The sequence below is a fragment of the Schistocerca cancellata genome, chromosome 2 (genome assembly GCF_023864275.1).
Source record: "Schistocerca cancellata isolate TAMUIC-IGC-003103 chromosome 2, iqSchCanc2.1, whole genome shotgun sequence".
Lineage (NCBI taxonomy): Eukaryota > Metazoa > Arthropoda > Insecta > Orthoptera > Acrididae > Schistocerca > Schistocerca cancellata.
In genome coordinates this window covers 518322085-518342279 of record NC_064627.1, presented here as the reverse complement: position 1 = coordinate 518342279, position 20195 = coordinate 518322085, and the positions used below count along the sequence as shown (strand labels likewise).

Genomic DNA, 20195 nt, shown 5'->3' with positions numbered 1-20195 from the left:
GACAGGATATATGAAAATGGCTGTAGATAATAATACATTGTATCTAAGCTCTTTTTATCTACATCCACATCTACATGGATACCCTGCAAAATCACATTTAAATACCTGGCAGAGGGTTCATTGAACCACCTTCACAATAATTCTCTGTTACTCCAATCTCGAACAGCACACCGAAAAAATGAACACCTGTATCTTTCTTCGCAAGCTCTGATGTCTCTTATTTTATTATGATGACTGTTTCTCCCTACGTAGGTTGGTGTCAACAAAACATTTTCTCATTCAGAAGAGAAAGATGGTGATTGAAATTTCACAAGAAGATCCCACCACAATGAAAAACGCCTTTGTTTTAATGATTCTACCCCAAATCCAGTATCATGTCAGTGACACTCTCCCTCCTATTTCTCTAAAACACAAACTGTGCTGCTCTTCTCTGAACTTTCTCAATGTACTCCATTAATCCTATATGGTAAGGATCCCATACCACGCAGCAGTAGTTCAAAAGAGGATGGACAATCTCTTTAGTATATCAGTTGCATCTTCTAAGTGTTCTACCAGTAAAACGCAGTCTCTGTATTGCCTTCCCCCATTTTGTATGTCTTCTTTCCAATTTAAGTTGCTCATAATTCTATTCTTAGGTATTTAGTTGAATTTATGGCCTTTAGATTTGCCTGATTTATAGTGCATCTGAAGTTTAACAGATTCCTTCTAGTACTCATGTGGATGACTTCACACTTTTCATTATTTAGGGACAACCTACAACTTTGCACCATACAGATACCTTTTCTAAATCGTTTTGTAATTTGTTTTGATCCTCTGATGACTTTACTAGACAATAAATGACAGCATCATCTGCAAGCAACCTAAGACAGTTACTCAGGTTGCCTTCTAAATCATTTATATAGATAAGGAACAGCAGAGGGCCTGTAACACTACCTTGGGTAATGCCAGAGACTCGATGACTTTCTGTCAGTTACTATGAACTGTGACCTCTGACAGGAAATCACGAGTCCAGTCACATAACTGAGATGATATTCCGTAGGCACACAACTTGTAAGGTACAGTGTCATAAACCTTCAGGAACTCTAGAAATACAGAATCAATTTGAAACCCCTTGTCAATTGCACTCAACACTTCATGTGAGCAATGAACTACTTCTGTTCCACAAGAATGATGTTTTCTAAATCAATGTTGACTGTGTCAATAGACTGTTCTCTTCATGGTAATTTATAATGTTCGACCCAATGTATGCTCCAAAATCATAGCTAATGATACAGGCCTATAATTTAGTGGATTACTCCTACTGACTTTCTTGACTATTGGAGTGACCTGTGAAACTTTCCAGTCTTTGGTTATGGACCTTTTGTCCTGCGAGCAGTTGCATATGATTGTTAAGTATGGAGCTATTGCATCAGCATACTATGAAATGAACCTAACTGGTATACAGTCTGGACCAGAAGTCTTGCTTTTATTAAGCAATTTAAATCTATTCACTGCTCTGAGGGTATCTACTTCTAATTTACTCACATTGGCAACTGTTCTTGACTCAAATTCTGGAACATTTACTACTACTTTGGTGAAGGAATATCAGAATGCTGTGTTTAGTAACTTATTTATTTATTTATTTATTTACATTTTCTTTGCGTGGAGCCATCGTAATGACGGCTTTTGCAAACGTCAGACTTAATACTATGGTTATATTTATACTTATAAAATACACTATATTCTGTAGCTGTTGCTTCTTATGTCCATTTATTACATTTATCACATTACAACTGATATGCTAATGCCTCATGTTACAATCACTATCTTAAAATTCATTGAAAGAATATAAACATTTTTCTATTAGAAAAGATTTTAATTTTGTTTTAAAGACATTTCCCGTGTACGTCCTTAGAGAGTTTGGTAGCTTGATATACCAAATCAAACCACTGATATATGGACTTCTATCAGTCATTTTTAACGTTGTTCTGTTACGGAAATAGTTACACTTTGTTCTAGTGTTGTGATCATGTACATCACTGCCCTTGATATCTTCTGTTGGTTGACTTATAAAAAATGCAACTATTTTGAAGATGTACACAGAACATATTGTCAGATATTCGTGCTGCACAAACACTTCACGACATGGATCTCTATGTCCCATCCCATGTATAATTCTTATTGCTCTTTTCTGTAGTAGTAGTATTCTTTTTAAATGTGTATCAGCTGCACAGTCGCATAGTTCAATTCCGTAATTGAGAAAGGGGTAAAGTGTTCCATAATATACTAATTTCAGTGCTTGGCTAGGAACTATCTTTGCGAACTGGCTGCGGTAATGTATGGCACTACTGACTTTTCCGCATACGAAATTAATGTGGTATGTCCACCGCAAATTTTCATCAACATATACACCCAGGAATTTACAGTTACCATTTTCTGTTGCAGGGATATTACACACACTATTCATATTGTTGTAATGAGAACTGCCCGTTTTAAATGTCAGTAGTTGAGATTTGGTGACATTCACCTTGAGTCCCTGATCATTGAAGTATTTTGTTACTTCTGTTACACCACTAGCAGCAAGAGATTCTAGTTCTTTAGATTCGCTCCCATAGAATAAGATAGATGTGTCATCTGCATAGCTTACAATATGGGAGTTAATGGGTTGTGCAATGTCGTTAATGTGGTTAGAAGATTCATGGCTTGATCTCCAATACTATAAGATTTTAGCTTTTTAAGAAGTACCCTATGGTTTACCGTATCAAATGCTCGTCAGGTCCAAAAATATACCAACAGTCTGCATCTTCTGGTCCAACAGACAGTGAACTTCATGGATGAACTGTGTAATTGCTGTGGTTGTACTTAGCTCTTTTCTGAAGCCATGCTGTGAATCTACAAGCAGTGTATGTTTTGTGAAAAAGGCACTTAGTTGAGAAAGGATAATGCTTTCGAATGTCTTACTAAAAGTGGGAATTAATGATATTGGTCTATAGTTGGAGACTTCTTCCTTACTTCCCTTTTTATACACTGGTTTCACTACACTCATTTTTAGAACCATTGGATACATGTTTTCTCTAATGCTGCAATTAATCAGGTGAGTAAGAGGTTTAGAAATTTCTTTTAAGCATGCTTCAGTAATAGCACTGGATACACCATCCCATCCAGATGAAATTTTTTTCTTTAGCATGTATATTGCCCTGTGAACCTCCTGCTCATTCACTTCCACAAATTCAAATTCGGTACATTGGGTGAGATGGCATCGGATCTCTATCTGTGAATCTGTAATATGCGCTGATTGTTCACCAGAAATGTAGTAGTTATTAAAAATATTACATATAGTAGTTGGGTTTTTAATAATGTTACCATCATGTCTTATGCTGAGTGGTTCCATGTTCATCTGTTTTAGCGACACTGTCGCCAATAGTATTTTCACTGCTACTGCACAGAGAAGACATTGACTGCGTCTTGCTGTAGCATACTTTACATACAATCAGAATCTCTCTGGTTTTCCTGTCAGGTTTTCGAGACAAAGTTTCATTGTGGAAACTATTATAAGCATCTTGCATTGAAGTCCGTGCCACATTTTGAGCTTCTGTAAAAGATCGCCAATCTTGGAGGCTTTGTGTTCATTTCAATTTGGCATGCTTTTTTCGTTGTTTCTGCAACAGTTTTCTGACTTTTGTGCACCAAGAGGGATAAGCTCTGTGGTTCATTAATTTATTTGATACAACTATCTTAACTGCTGTTGATACTATTTCTTTGAATTCAAGTCACACCAGGCCTACACTTCAGTACATTGCTAACTTCAAAGGGTTGGAGGTAATCTCTCAGGGAGGCATAAAGTAAATTTTTTGAGGATTTTGGAGTTTCAAATATTCAGTCTCGCTACGGCCCTGTGTTGGCTAATCCCTGTGTCTGTTTTGTTGCTAAGAGGTCAAGTGTGTTTTCACAACAGTTTACTATTTGAATGGTCTCACGGGCTAACTGCTCGAAATAATTTTCAGAGAAAGCGTTTAGCACATTTTTGGATAGTGTTTTATGTGTATCGCCAGATTTAAACGCATATTTTCGCCAACACATTGAAGGTAAATTTAAATCACCGCCAACTATAATTGTATGAGTCGGTTACGTGTTTGAAATGAAATTCAAGTTTTCTTTGAAACTTTCAGCAACTGTATAATCTGAGTTGGAAGGTCGGTACAATGATCCAATTATTATTTTATTCTGGTTGCCAAGAATGACCTCTACCCTTACTAACTCTCAGGGTCTGTATCTACTTCAATTTCACAACAAGATAAACTATTTCTAACAGCAACACATCACTACGAACTGTGTTTAGCCCATTCCTTCTGTAACACTGTTGGGTCATTTGCAAAACTTTGGTTGAAGTTATTCCAGTTTTAGCCAGCTTTCAGTGCGTGTAAGGATTTGAGCATCAGTGCTTTCTATTAGTGCCTAGAATCCTGGTACTTTCACAACACAACTATTACAATTTACAACTGTTATACCAATGGTTCCGGGGATCTATGTTCTTCCTGTGTTTGACTTGAATCCTTTGAGACTGAAGCCCTTTTGTGTTTCCTCGAGACCCTCTGACCTAAAATGCCACTCAGTCCATACCACACAGCCTCTGCAACCTGTGCAGCTGCATCCTACAGGACTATTACAAATGATTGAAGCGATTTCGTAAATTCACTGTAGCTCCATTCATTGACATATGGTCACGACACACTACAGACACGTAGAAAAACTCAAAGTTTTGTTCAGCTGAAGCCGCACTTCAGGTTTCTGCCGCCAGAGCGCTCGAGAGTGCAGTGAGACAAAATGGCGACAGGAGCCGAGAAAGCGTATGTCGTGCTTGAAATGCACTCACATCAGTCAGTCATAACAGTGCAACAACACTTCAGGACGAAGTTCAACAAAGATCCACCAACTGCTAACTCCATTCGGCAATGGTATGCCCAGTTTAAAGCTTCTGGATGCCTCTGTAAGGGGGAATCAACAGGTCGGCCTGCAGTGAGTGAAGAAACAGTTGAACGCGTGCGGGCAAGTTTCACGCATAGCCCGTGGAAGTCGACAAATAAAGCAAGCAGGGAGCTAAACGTACCACAGCCGACGGTTTGGAAAATTTTACGGAAAAGGCTAAAGCAGAAGCCTTACCGTTTACAATTGCTACAAGCCCTGACACCCGATGACAAAGTCAAACGCTTTGAATTTTCAGCACGGTTGCAACAGCTCATGGAAGAGGATGCGTTCAGTGCGAAACTTGTTTTCAGTGATGAAGCAATATTTTTTCTTAATGGTGAAGTGAACAGACACAATGTGCGAATCTGGGCGGTAGAGAATCCTCACGCATTCATGCAGCAAATTCACAATTCACCAAAAGTTAACGTGTTTTGTGCAATCTCCTGGTTTAAAGTTTATGGCCCCTTTTTCTTCTGCGAAAAAAACATTACAGGACACTTGTATCTGGACATGCTGGAAAATTGGCTCATGCCAAAACTGGAGACCTACAGCGCTGACTTCATCTTTCAACAGGATGGTGTTCCACCGCACTTCCATCATGATGTTCGGCATTTCTTAAACAGGAGATTGGAAAACCGATGGATCGATTGCGGTGGAGTTCATGATCAGCAATTCATGTCATGGCCTCCACGCTCTCCCGACTTAACCCCATGCGATTTCTTTCTGTGGGGTTATGTGAAAGATTCAGTGTTTAAACCTCCTCTACTAAGAAACGTGCCAGAACTGCGAGCTTGCATCAACAATGCTTTCGAACTCATTGATGGGGACATGCTGCGCCGAGTGTGGGAGGAACTTGATTATCGGCTTGATGTCTGCCGAATCACTAAAGGTGCACATATCGAACATTTGTGAATGCCTAAAAAAACTTTTTGAGTTTTTGTATGTGTGTGCAAAGCGTTGTGAAAATATCTCAAATAATAAAGTTATTGTAGAGCTGTGAAATCGCTTCAATCATTTGTAATAACCCTGTATGTGTAGTGGACTCCTGGTCTACTTAGCAGAACCCGAAACCCAACCAACTTTCTTGCCCTCCTTGGGAACCATGTCCCCAAGTGGCCCCGTAATACACCTAGCATTGGAGTTCCCCACAACCAGTAGTCCCACCATCAGTGATTGCCCAGATCTTCCAGGCTGAGAGGTTTCCTCTGAAACAGGACAAATGACTGCATCTGGCTGAGGGACAGTGTCAGCCACAGACAGCACCTGAAACATGTTTGTTAGACTAACCACTTGACCGTGTATGAAGTGTCAACCACAGAGCAAGTAGTAACTGGGCTGGCCCCCAATGCGGACCAAACGGTGGACTCAGATCTGCTGGATGTCCATTGGATCCCCACAGCCAGCCCACAACAATGCCACCCATCCACTGCAGCTTCAAGCTGTGTAATCAAAGCTATCACAGACTGTAGCTGAGAGTGAAGTGTCACTAACTTGGCTCACATCTGCACGCAGCAATCACAGTCCCTATCCATACACAACACAGACAAATAAAGGACTACCAACACTCACTATGGAATTCTACTGTAGACACTGACAAAAACGCAAGAACTGTGTCTAACAAGTTAGCTTAACATGCACAGATTCAAAAACTAAATTATCAGAGCACTCAAGTGAGACTAAATAATTCTCTCCTGATTAGGAACTTTTAATGAGTCATGAAATCGGTTACTCTCCAAAACAAATGAGAGAGTGCTGTGTCTATTAAAAATTAAATTAACATGCAAAAATTCAAGAAAATAAACTACCAAAGCACACAGATGAAACTATACAATTCGCACTTTGTTAGGAACTCATAAAATCTCGCAAAATTGGTTACTACCCTGTTGCTGCTTCTGTTTCGGCTGGCTGCTGCTGTAGGGAAACATTAATATTTTCTATTTGGAGTTGTCAATTACATATCAATATTTTATCCATCTTGCTGTAGTCTACTGAAAAATTGCTTCTTGACATTATTTTGTCACAAATCATGAATGAAAATGAGATTATTTTTAATTGTAAGAATAGCTCCCTATAAGAAAGGTTGAATATAATCTTTTATTAAACCTATGATTAGCATGTCAAGCTATCATAAACAGAAGAAGCAACTTGAGCATTATGAGAAGTTCAGGCAAGATCCACCCCTTACGCGCAGAGAAATCTTCAGTGCTGAAGATATCGGCCACCAGAATAGTTTCTTTTCTTTTTTAATTTTTTTCTTTTTTCCATGTAACATCACTGTGATAATGTAAGCATATGGGGTCTGTAAACATTTCTTTGTAACGTATTCCAGTTCCATATATTTAAAGTAACTAGAATATTACTTTTTCCTTTTGACGTTTACACTACTTTTAGTTTCCAAAAGACAATTTTGTTGTTAAGCTCTCTTTTCAGTGTGGATATAGGTATCTTTCAACTCTGTGCAAATGCAGCACATATTGTATTATGAAACCCAACTTTTTCAGTGATTTTTTTCTTTTGCTTCCTTTGAAAGTGTCTCCTCATCTCTCTTCATAACAATCTGCATCTTAAACTTGAATGACTACATAGCACAGCACAGCACAGCACAGTACAGTACAGTACAACACTTATGAAATGTTTACTCAGAATGCTAACACAGTATAGTTTATGTTATATTGGCAGTGTCAGGAGATAATGCACTAGTGAGACAAATAGTTTTCACTTTTAACAACTTCTATTGATTCAGCATTAGAGTGTCCATGGCGCAAGAAAGTTGACCTCTATGTATTGTGCGGTGTAGCGATATTTACTCATCAATAGGCAGCACTGATTGCTGAGTGAAGATGTGGCTGGGCAGTGGCTCACACTATGTAGGCACCTTATACATAGGGTGCCCAAGCCTGTATCAGGTTGCAAAATCTGGCACCAGTCAGTTGATTAAATCTGTCCTTTACAATACACTGATACTTTACTCAACACTTTTTGCTGTAACAATAGATAACCATTCAATTCTGGCAATGAGCCAGTACATCTTTGGTGTCAAGTAATCTGTGCTGGACACCAATCCACCCCGAGGTGCTGACGAGGAGCATTCTCATTAGCGGCCAGGCTGTCAGCATCACCGAGCAGTGCAAGATGGATGGCAGGGACTGTTTAAACATTTCGCAAGTGCTGCACTGAGCTGTGCTGTATTTTTAAAAATGGGAGTACAGTGTTTTATGTCATCATTCAAGTCTAAGACGCAGATTGTTATGGAGAAAGATAAGAAGCCACTTTCGAAGGAAGCAAAAGTAAAAATCCCTGAAAAAGTTGGGTTTCATAATGCAAACGAGCTGCCAATTGGTTGTTGGATATAGTGGAACTAGTAAAGCTGCCCAGCTTGTCTTTGATGCCAACAATACCGATGATATATGCTTGTAGGATTGCATGAAGGACTAAGGTCAGCTCAACTGAATGACACAGACACTTTGTGGAAATGGTACATGAACTCTTTTTAAGTACACTTTCAGCAGGAGAACGTACACTCCATTAGTTTTCTGTTTTATGCCGAGTAGAATCTTCACTGTGTTTATGTATATGTGCAGAGGTTCTTGACTAATGCAGCTTGAGTTAATATGTACTGTGCTATGATGGTGTTATCAGCACAGTGATTGAGACTGCAAACGGTTGTGCACTGTAGGAGCAGGAACACTGTGCACCTTTCCTGAACCTTGCATGGCTCTTACAGCTGTTTCAAGTTACACTTTGACATTGCAGTCTGTACTGTGGTTGGAGATGGTACTTGTTGTTGTTGTTGTTGTTGTTGTTGTTGTTGTTGTTGTTATGATAACAGTCAATACAAATTTGGGGAATTCTTTAAAATGCTTTGCAATTGTGACTATTTTGCTACAGGCGTGTGTGAGGTGAGCACCAGAACTATGGTCAGTGTGTGTGTGTGTGTGTGTGTGTGTGTGTGTGTGTGTGTGTGTGTGTGTGTGTGTGTGTGTGTTGTCACTGATTGTATAATAAGGTTTTCTTTGGAGACGAGCGTATTATGGGTGTCTAAACTGTAATTAACTTTTGTCCTAACTGGCTGAAGTGATGTGGCTTGAAGCATACTGGATACTGATCACGCAACCAAACGTAACAGATTGTGCTGTTATAATAGAAGGAAACATTCCACGAAGGAAAAATATATTTAAAAACAAAGATGATGTGACTTACCAAATGAAAGTGCTGGCAGGTCGACAGACACACAAACAAACACAAACATACACACAAAATCCAAGCTTTCGCAACCAACGGTTGCCTCGTCAGGAAAGAGGGAAGGAGAAGGAAAGACAAAAGGATATGGGTTTTAAGGGAGAGGGTAAGGAGTCATTCCAATCCCGGGAGCGGAAAGACTTACCTTAGGGGGAAAAAAGGACAGGTATACACTCGCACACACACACATATCCATCCACACATACACAGACACAAGCAGACATTTGTAAAGGCAAAGAGTTTGGGCAGAGATGTCAGTCGGGACGGAAGTACAGAGGCAAAGATGATGTTGAAAGACAGGTGAGGTATGAGCGGCGGCAGATTGAAATTAGAAATTAGCGGAGATTGAGGCCTGGCGGATAGCGAGAAGAGAGGATATGCTGAAGGGCAAGTTCCCATCTCCGGAGTTCTGACAGGTTGGTGTTAGTGGGAAGTATCCAGATAACCCGGACGGTGTAACACTGTGCCAAGATGTGCTGGCCGTGCACCAAGGCATGTTTAGCCACAGGGTGATCCTCATTACCAACAAACACTGTCTGCCTGTGTCCATTCATGCGAATGGACAGTTTGTTGCTGGTCATTCCCACATAGAATGCATCACAGTGTAGGCAGGTCAGTTGGTAGATCACGTGGGTGCTTTCACACGTGGCTCTGCCTTTGATTGTGTACACCTTCCGGGTTACAGGACTGGAGTAGGTGGTGGTGGGAGGGTGCATGGGACAGGTTTTACACCGGGGGCGGTTACAAGGGTAGGAGCCAGAGGGTAGGGAAGGTGGTTTGGGGATTTCATAGGGATGAACCAAGAGGTTACGAAGGTTAGGTGGACGGCGGAAAGACACTCTTGGTGGAGTGGGGAGGATTTCATGAAGGATGGATCTCATTTCAGGGCAGGATTTGAGGAAGTTGCGTAACCCACTTCCCAACCATAACCAAAAGATTTTATTTTCCGCTTTCAACACTACCGCTGCTATAAAATCCACCGTTTCTAGTTCAATAACAGCTGCTTTCACATATTTAACAACCATTTCAGCTAGTTCTAATAACTTTAACTTTATTTCCACTTCCGTTTTTCGCACATCACTGATCATTTTAGCCGCTCCCCACAGGTTTTAACGTCATTTTTTCTACAATTGTTAGCCCCATTTTCGCAACCTTTCACCACAACACCACTCCTTTAATACGTTTTTTCGAAATTTTCTCGAATTTCTCCGTCCTTTAACGTCATTTTAGCCGCTCCCCACAGGTTTTAACATCATTATTTCTACAATTGTTAGCCCCATTTTCGTAATCTTTCACCACAACACCACTCCTTTAATACGTTTTTTCGAAATTTTCTCAAAATTTTCCCGAATTTCTCCGTCCTTTAACGTGATTTAGCGGCAACACAACCACCTAACCTTTTTGCACATCGCTGTCTACCAACCCAAGTTCAATACAAGATCAACTTAACCAACACTTTTTCGCCTTTTTTTCATACCAGATCTCCAATTGCTTTCTAGTTCACCTTTATCTCTCCCCATATATTTCTATCTTTCTTTTTCATTTCAACCTCATGTTAAACTTTCCACCTTCTAATACCATGTCACCCTCACAACACCCCCACAACGACCCCATTAAGTTTTATTTACATTCCCTCCGCAAGCATGCCTTCACCCTAGCCAGATTACGCTCACATATTTTATTTTCTCAGGCTTGTCTGACATTTGGCATAACCCCCAAAGGCCTCACACTTAAAGTTCCCATCTCTGGTTGCAACCCTTCTTTCCATCAGTCCCTATACCAGTTCCAAACTGAACAATCCATTGCCCTCACCCACCTAATCCTTCACCTACACATCAACTCAGCCAATGAACACACCCGTCAACTCCTATCCTTAATAAAAGTCCTCAATCTTTCCTCTCCCACATCCACACCGGCTATTCAGAGCATCCTCCTACAGGCCAACCGCCAATTAGAACAGCATGCCACCCTTCACCTCAAAAAACTATCCAATCTCCTGGTTTCCCACCTCCGGAAAGGCAACTCACTCACCCTTCACAACCTTTCCAGCAAACCTCAACCACCTCTCATTGCACACAAACCCAGTCTCTCCCATCTACTCAATCTCCCACTTCCAGCTCCACTCCCTCCAAAACCTCAAAATTCCGATCAACACAATCTGGCACCACAACACCCTAATTCAGTAGTTAACCTTTCCTCCAAACCTCTCTCCCAATCCGAAACCTCTGTCCTATCCAAAGGCCTCACCTTCAGCCCCACTCCCAGATTCAACCAAACAGCCCTCGTCAAAGATTTACTGTCCTACACTCGTACTCTCTGCTGGAAGTATCACTTTGCCACGAAGAAAAATGATCCTAATCCTACCCCTAATGATCCAACTCCCCGAGACACTATCCAAATTGAACCCTGCCTGGAACAGTTCCGTCCTCCGTCACAGCGGGACCCACCTCCTCTTCCTCAAAATCACCCTCTCCAAACCTTCCAGGAATTTCTGACTTCCAGCCTTGCCTCTCAATCCTTCTTAAAAAACCTTAATCCTACTCCCAACATCACCACTGCTGAAGCCCAGGCTATCCGTGATCTGAAGGCTGACCGGTCCATCGTCATTCTTCCGGCGGACAAGGGTTCCACGACCGTGGTACTTGATCGTCGGGAGTACGTGCCTGAGGGACTGCGTCAGCTTTCAGACAACACCACATACAAAGTTTGCCAAGGTAATCCCATTCCTGAGGTCCAGGCAGAGCTTCAAGGAATCCTCAGAACCTTAGGCCCCCTACAAAACCTTTCACCTGACTCCATCAACCTCCTGACCCCACCGACACCCCGCACCCCTACCTTCTACCTTCTCCCTAAAATTCACAAACCCAATCATCCCGGCCGCCCCATTGTAGCTGGTTACCAAGCCCCCACAGAACGTATCTCTGCCTACGTGGATCAACACCTTCAACCCATTACATGCAGTCTCCCATCCTTCATCAAAGACACCAACCACTTTCTCGAACGCCTGGAATCCTTACCCAGTCCGTTACCCCCAGAAACCATCCTTGTAACCATTGATGCCACTTCCTTATACACAAATATCCCGCACGTCCAGGGCCTCGCTGCGATGGAGCACTTCCTTTCACGCCGATCACCTGCCACCCTACCTAAAACCTCTTTCCTCATTACCTTAGCCAGCTTCATCCTGACCCACAACTTCTTCACTTTTGAAAACCAGACATACCAACAATTAAAGGGAACAGCCATGGGTACCAGGATGGCCCCCTCGTACGCCAACCTATTCATGGGTCGCTTAGAGGAAGCCTTCTTGGTTACCCAGGCCTGCCAACCCAAAGTTTGGTACAGATTTATTGATGACATCTTCATGATCTGGACTCACAGTGAAGAAAAACTCCAGAATTTCCTCTCCAACCTCAACTCCTTTGGTTCCATCAGATTCACCTGGTCCTACTCCAAATCCCATGCCACTTTCCTTGATGTTGACCTTCACCTGTCCAATGGGCAGCTTCACACGTCCGTCCACATCAAACCCACCAACAAGCAACAGTACCTCCATTACGACAGCTGCCACCCATTCCACATCAAACGGTCCCTTCCCTACAGCCTAGGTCTTCGTGGCAAACGAATCTGCTCCAGTCCGGAATCCCTGAGGCATTACACCAACAACCTGACAACAGCTTTCGCATCCCGCAACTACCCTCCTGACCTGGTACAGAAGCAAATAACCAGAGCCACTTCCTCATCCTCTCAAACCCAGAACCTCCCACAGAAGAACCACAAAAGTGCCCCACTTGTGACAGGATACTTTCCGGGACTGGATCAGATTCTGAATGTGGCTCTCCAGCAGGGATACAACTTCCTCAAATCCTGCCCTGAAATGAGATCCATCCTTCATGAAATCCTCCCCACTCCACCAAGAGTGTCTTTCCGCCGTCCACCTAACCTTCGTAACCTCTTGGTTCATCCCTATGAAATCCCCAAACCACCTTCCCTACCCTCTGGCTCCTACCCTTGTAACCGCCCCCGGTGTAAAACCTGTCCCATGCACCCTCCCACCACCACCTACTCCAGTCCTGTAACCCGGAAGGTGTACACAATCAAAGGCAGAGCCACGTGTGAAAGCACCCACGTGATCTACCAACTGACCTGCCTACACTGTGATGCATTCTATGTGGGAATGACCAGCAACAAACTGTCCATTCGCATGAATGGACACAGGCAGACAGTGTTTGTTGGTAATGAGGATCACCCTGTGGCTAAACATGCCTTGGTGCACGGCCAGCACATCTTGGCACAGTGTTACACCGTCCGGGTTATCTGGATACTTCCCACTAACACCAACCTGTCAGAACTCCGGAGATGGGAACTTGCCCTTCAGCATATCCTCTCTTCTCGCTATCCGCCAGGCCTCAATCTCCGCTAATTTCTAATTTCAATCTGCCGCCGCTCATACCTCACCTGTCTTTCAACATCATCTTTGCCTCTGTACTTCCGTCCCGACTGACATCTCTGCCCAAACTCTTTGCCTTTACAAATGTCTGCTTGTGTCTGTGTATGTGTGGATGGATATGTGTGTGTGTGCGAGTGTATACCTGTCCTTTTTTCCCCCTAAGGTAAGTCTTTCCGCTCCCGGGATTGGAATGACTCCTTACCCTCTCCCTTAAAACCCATATCCTTTTGTCTTTCCTTCTCCTTCCCTCTTTCCTGACGAGGCAACCGTTGGTTGCGAAAGCTTGGATTTTGTGTGTATGTTTGTGTTTGTTTGTGTGTCTGTCGACCTGCCAGCACTTTCATTTGGTAAGTCACATCATCTTTGTTTTTAAATATAGATTGTGCTGTTACATAGACGAGCTAGCCATTATTTGCTGATCAGGATATGAAACATTTTGTTCAGGGTATGGCACATTTTGTTTGGCATTTCCAAAATTACATTAAATGCAGTTGGAAATGTAATTTGAACAATATATTGTTTAAAAAGTCTATCAAAGTGTCACTCTGCACTTACTGTACCCGAAGCCCGTTCAAAACACCCAGTAAAACAAGCTGGTAATTTTAATGATCGTCAAGACATGAATTTAATTAAGAAATGGAAGTGATAATATAGACTTACCACAGTAATGATTGAGCTGAACACTTTATTGTTAAATGGATGAGAAAGATATGCATGTCCACCCTCTTGCATGGACGAGGGACTTCAGCTGATTATGAAGCAACCGTTTGTTGCGAAAGCTTGAATTTTGTGTGTATGTTTGTGTGTCTATCGACATGCCAGCGCTTTCATTTGTTAAGTCACATCATCTTTGTTTTTAGATATATTTTTCCCACGTGGAATGTTTCCACGTTTTAAGGGAGAGGGTAAGGAGTCTTTCCAATCCCAGGAGCGGAAAGACTTACCTTAGGGGGAAAAAAGGACGGGTATACACTCGCACACACACACATATCCATCCACACATATACAGACACAAGCAGACATATACAGAGGAGGTCCAAGACTCTTTTGGCAATGGACCTCCTGGGCACATTTATTGTGGAGTCCTTGTTATTAGTACACATGGGCTAGCTTTCCTTAAGAGTCTCTACTCGACACCGCGCCAAGTAGAGACTCCTGAGGAAAACTGGTCCATGTGCACTAGTAACAAGGACTCCACAATAAATGCACCACGGAAATCTAATACTCTATTGGCAGTGGGCCGGAGGATGGCGGTAAAGTGGTGCCGAAACTAGTATTATGAGACAATAAAGACATTCTCAAGATACAGCTGTAGTAGTACTTTTTCTCATATAGTCATGGAAGATCTTGAATAGTTGGAAAATTAAGATAACTCGCTACTGATTAGTGTCCAGTTTTGATAAAATACTGAAAGAAATAATGCATGTATAATTGCTGTGACTCTTCATGTTACGCAACTTTAAACCCAAAAATTTTCTTTAGGTACAGATGGAAATCTCTAACAAAGTCAAAAGAGGCGTTACCAACCTAAAATATCACCTGCATTTGAACTATCCTGTGTCTCCCCCTCGCCTGCTTCTTCAACTGAAACATCTGTGACTGAGATGACAGGAATGACAGTATTACTGCTGCTGCTGCTGCTTCCGTCAGGTGGCTGCTGCTGATCTGCATCCCCTCCACTCTGGCCAACTTCGCCTGATGTCTCAACACCTGTGTTGTCACCTATAAAAATGAAAGCAATGATGAAATTGTGTAGTTCAACTTTTTATCAATGTAGAAATTTGGTCAACTGTCTAAAATACAATTTATCTTTTCAAGAACAATTAAGCACAAAACTATGATGTTTAATACATACGTCATCATCATCATCATCATCATCATCATTTAAGACTGATTATGCCTTTCAGCGTTCAGTCTGGAGCATAGTCCCCCTTATAAAATTCCTCCATGATCCCCTATTCAGTGCTAACATTGGTGCCTCTTCTGATGTTAAGCCTATTACTTCAAAATTGTTCTTAACCGAATCCAGGTACCTTCTCCTTGGTCTACCTCGACTCCTCCTACCCTCTACTGCTGAACCCATGAGTCTCTTGGGTAACCTTGCTTCTCCCATGCATGTAACATGACCCCACCATCTAAGCCTGTTCGTCCTGACTGCTACATCTATAGAGTTCATTCCCAGTTTTTCTTTGATCTCCTCATTGTGCACACCCTCCTGCCATTGTTCTCATCTACTAGTACCTGCAATCATCCTAGCTTCTTTCATATGTGTAACCTCAACCTTATTGATATGGCAACCTGAATCCACCCAGCTTTCGCTCCCATACAACCAAGTTGGTCGAAAGATTGAACGGTGCACAGATAACTTAGTCTTGGTACTGACTTCCTTCTTGCAGAAGAGAGTAGATCGTAGCTGAGCGCTCACTGCATTAGCTTTGCTACACCTCGCTTCCAGTTCTTTCACTATGTTGCCATCCTGTGAGAATATGCATCCTAAGTACTTGAAACCGTCCACCTGTTCTAACTTTGTTCCTCCTATTTGGCACTCAATCCGTTTATATCTCTTTCCCACTGACATTACTTTTGTTTTGGAGATGCTAATCTTCATACCATAGTCCTTACATTTCTGATCTAGCTCTGAAATATTACTTTGCAAACTTTCAATAGAATCTGCCATCACAACTAAGTCATCCGCATATGCGAGACTGCTTATTTTGTGTTCACATATCTTAATCTCACCAAGCCAGTCTATTGTTTTCAACATATGATCCATAAATAATATGAACAACAGTGGAAACAAGTTGCAGCCTTGTCTTACCCTGAAACTACTCTGAACCATGAACTCAATTTACCATCAACTCTAACTGCTGCCTGACTATCTATGTAAAGACCTTTAACTGCTTGCAAAAGTTTGCCTCCTATTCCATAATCACGTAGAACAGACAATAACTTCCTCCTAGGAACCCGGTCATATGCCTTTTCTAGGTCTATAAAACATAGATACAATTCCCTATTCCACTCGTAACACTTCTCCATTATTTGCCGTAAGCTAAAGATCTGGTCCTGACACCCTCTAAGAGGCCTAAACCCACACTGATTTTCATCCAATTTGTCCTCAACTAATACTCGCACTTTCCTTTCAACAATGTCTGAGAAGATTTTACCCACAACGCTGATCAAAGATACACCTCTGTAGTTGTTACAATCTTTTCTGTTTCCATGTTTAAAGATTGGTGTGATTACTGCTTTCGTCCAGTCTGATGGAACCTGTCCCGACTCCCATGCCATTTCAATTATCCTGTGTAGCCATTTAAGACCTGACATTCCACTGTATTTGATGAGTTCCGACTTAATTTCATCCACCCCAGCCGCTTTATTGCACTGCAATCTACTGACCATTTTCTCCACTTCCTCAAATGTGATCCTATTTCCATCATCATTCCTGTCCCATTGTACATCGAAATCTGAAACATTACTGATCGTATTTTCACCTACATTGAGCAACTCTTCAAAATATTCCCTCCATCTGCCCAAGGCATCAACAGGATCCACCAGCAGTTTTCCTGACCTGTCCAAAATACTTGTCATTTCCTTCGTGCCTCCCTTTCGAAGACTGCTAATTACACTCCAGAATGGTTTTCCAGCAGCTTGACCCAAGGTCTCCAACCTGTTTCCAAAGTCTTCCCAAGATACATTTCTTCTTGGATGCTGTAATTATCTGTTTGGCTTTGTTTCTTTCTTCAACATACGTTAACAACACAATTCCATACATTTAACAAATAAAATAAGAAAGTGAGACAATAATGCAACTCCAGAAAATAAAATCAGGGCTATTTATATTATACCATATGAAAGTGAAATATGGATTCTACCGAGAGATAAAGAAAGGAGACCACAGTTAGAAGAAATGAGGTATTGGTAAGAACAATAGCATACACAAAATGTAAAGGACTGTACCTATATATATAAATGTATGTGTGTGCACACGCGCGCGCGCACGTGGGGGGGTGTATTTTTGAGGTGTGGTAACATACAGACATAAGTCAGACACTTGTGGAGCAATTTCAACCAAACTTTGTATATACAGAACTCATAATTTTTATAATTACTCATATACAAGTGTTGTGTGGATCATATACCTCTACTGCCCGCCCCTAGGCTGCCGAAGTATAAGTTTAACAAGTCATAGCAGTAAAATACTGACACTTCACCATCACCTTCTCTGAACTACACAAATGGCAGTTATCCTTACAACACATCCTCCGCTCCCAAATTTGTACTGGCCTCAATCTCTGGTAACCCATTGTCCCTGCACTCTTCACCCAACAGTTCCTCTGCTACCTCCCCATTTACGTCCCCATGTCACCTTCAACTTGTGCCTCTCCCATCAGCTCCTACAACTGTGATTACATGCACAGCAACTTACCTGCTTCCCTTCCCTTTGACATTTCTAGCTGCAAACTGGCTAGCTCCCTCCGAGCCACCTGTCACCCAACCTCTCAATACCTCTCCCTGCCTCCTGCCTCTATCCCCCTCTAACCATTCCACCCAAAACAACATAGTCCGCCTGCCAAAATACAACACTGGCACTGTGTGCCCAGCCGGCACCATGTAGGGGCTATGTGTGTGTGTGTGTGTGTGTGTGTGTGTGTGTGTGTGTGTGTGTGTGTGTGTGTTTTTTGTCAACCAATTTTGGTGAAGGCCTTACTGGCTGAAAGCTATATTTGTGAAATTCTTTTTGTTGTGCCTATCTGTGACACAGCATCTCTGCTATAAAGTGAGTAGCAATATTGCTACATTCCATCCTGGATTCTCCGTTGTTTGATTTTTATTAAGTAATAAACTGTTACATACATCTACAGTGAGTGTAGGACACTGATAGTACTGGAACATGCAGAGAAGGGAGTGAACACAAGATCATACAAGATACCAGTAGCACTGAAAGCAGTCTTAAACAAGCAAATTGAGCAAATGCTGAAAGGCAATACAACTGTTGAAAGCAAGAGTGCATGGCATGTGCCGTTACTGTTGGTTCCGAAGGAGAGAGATGCCAGTGGCAAACACCAGTAGAGTGTCATAGTGGACTACAGGCAGTTAAATGATAATACAGTAGGTGATGCATTACTGCTACCTAATATCTCAGATGCTTGGAAACAATTAACACAGGGAAATTACTTTTCTATACTAGATCTTGCAAGTGGTTACCATCAAATACTGACAGACAATAAAGATACAGAGAAAAGCATGTTCAGCTCGAACTACCAGCACTACAAGTATAATCAAACACCAATGGAACCAAAAGGAGCTCCAAGATGTATTTAGCTGTTAGTGGACACAGTTTTGACAGGTGTTCAAGGGGCAGAATGTTTTTTTTTTTCTTTTCTTTTTCCTTTTTTTTAAATCTAGACAATGTAGTATGCTATGGAAGAAACTTGCAGCAGCATAACGAGACACTCAGAGAAATGTTTCACAGACTGTGAGAGCATAATTCAAAGATGCAACTGGTTAAGTGTGAGTTCTTAAGGAAAGGTGTTACCTTCTTAAGCCATTCCATTATGAACATGAGACTCTCACCAAAGATGCCAAAGGTGGAAACAGTAAAGTTCTTTCTTCAACCAAGAATGACCGAAGAATGGAAAGGGTTCTTTGGGGTAAGTAGGGTATTATTGAAGATTTATAGGCAATTATAGCAAAATTGTGAAGCCACTTCATGAACTATTAAAGAAAGGAACGGAATATGAATGGGACGGAAGACAAAACAATGTTTTTGAGGAACTGAAGGAGATATTTGTTCATCCACCACTACTTCCGTATCCAGATTGTGAGAAGCCATTCATAGCGTAGTTTTGTCACAAAGCAAGAAAGTTGGCAAGGATTTTCCCAACATTTTAAGTATCGACATCACTGAACAACACAGAAAAAAACTACAGTACCACAGAAAAACAGCAGCCATCATGATATGTGCAGTGAAGCAGTTCTGATTATATGTAAATGGACAAATATTTATGGTGGTAACACACCACAGCTCTTTATAAAGTGAAGGATCTAAGTTTGAGTCTCCTGAAATAGACACCAATTCAAAAAGTTACAATTACAAGGTATCAGAGAATCTGGATAGTAATGCAGATGCTCTTAGTAGGGTAAGGTCCACATAACAGAAATATGGAGACGGGAAACAGATAATTCATAAAAATAGTGATGTAGGAACAGAGCAAAGCTCTGTAGTGGAAGCAAGCAGGGAGAGTAATCGCACAAGTGTGTGACAACTGCAAGTAATACCAGAAGCAGTAATGAAAGCAGGTAGTAAAGCAGAAATTAGTCTTCAAGAGAAGGAGTACATATTAAGAGAGATGCACGATAATTCATTAGGATGACATGATACTCAGGACTTTGTCCAGAAGTGTCCGTCATGCCAAAGAAATTAGTATACTCAAGCAAAAACAAGAATGCTTTGTGTAATTATGCACAGCTGGGACAGTGTTTGAATTGTGTTCAATGGGCACAGTGGGTCTTTTACATATGTCAAGTACAAGTGTGTGGTTTCAGCTCTCCGAGACTGCAG

The 20195-nt window shown here is 41.6% G+C and overlaps 1 protein-coding gene across 2 annotated transcripts in view; it reads right to left on the bottom strand.

Moving 5' to 3' along the window:
- LOC126162069 (nucleoprotein TPR-like) overlaps nt 1–20195 on the bottom strand; it is a 280494-nt gene that overhangs the window by 17013 nt on the left and 243286 nt on the right. Inside the window, exon 33 of one of the 2 annotated variants that reach the window (XM_049918330.1) lies at nt 15161–15355. In XM_049918330.1, the coding sequence (XP_049774287.1) occupies nt 15161–15355 (195 nt within the window). The remainder of the gene's footprint in view (nt 1–15160; nt 15356–20195) is intronic. The other variant, XM_049918331.1, reaches the window with a different exon arrangement.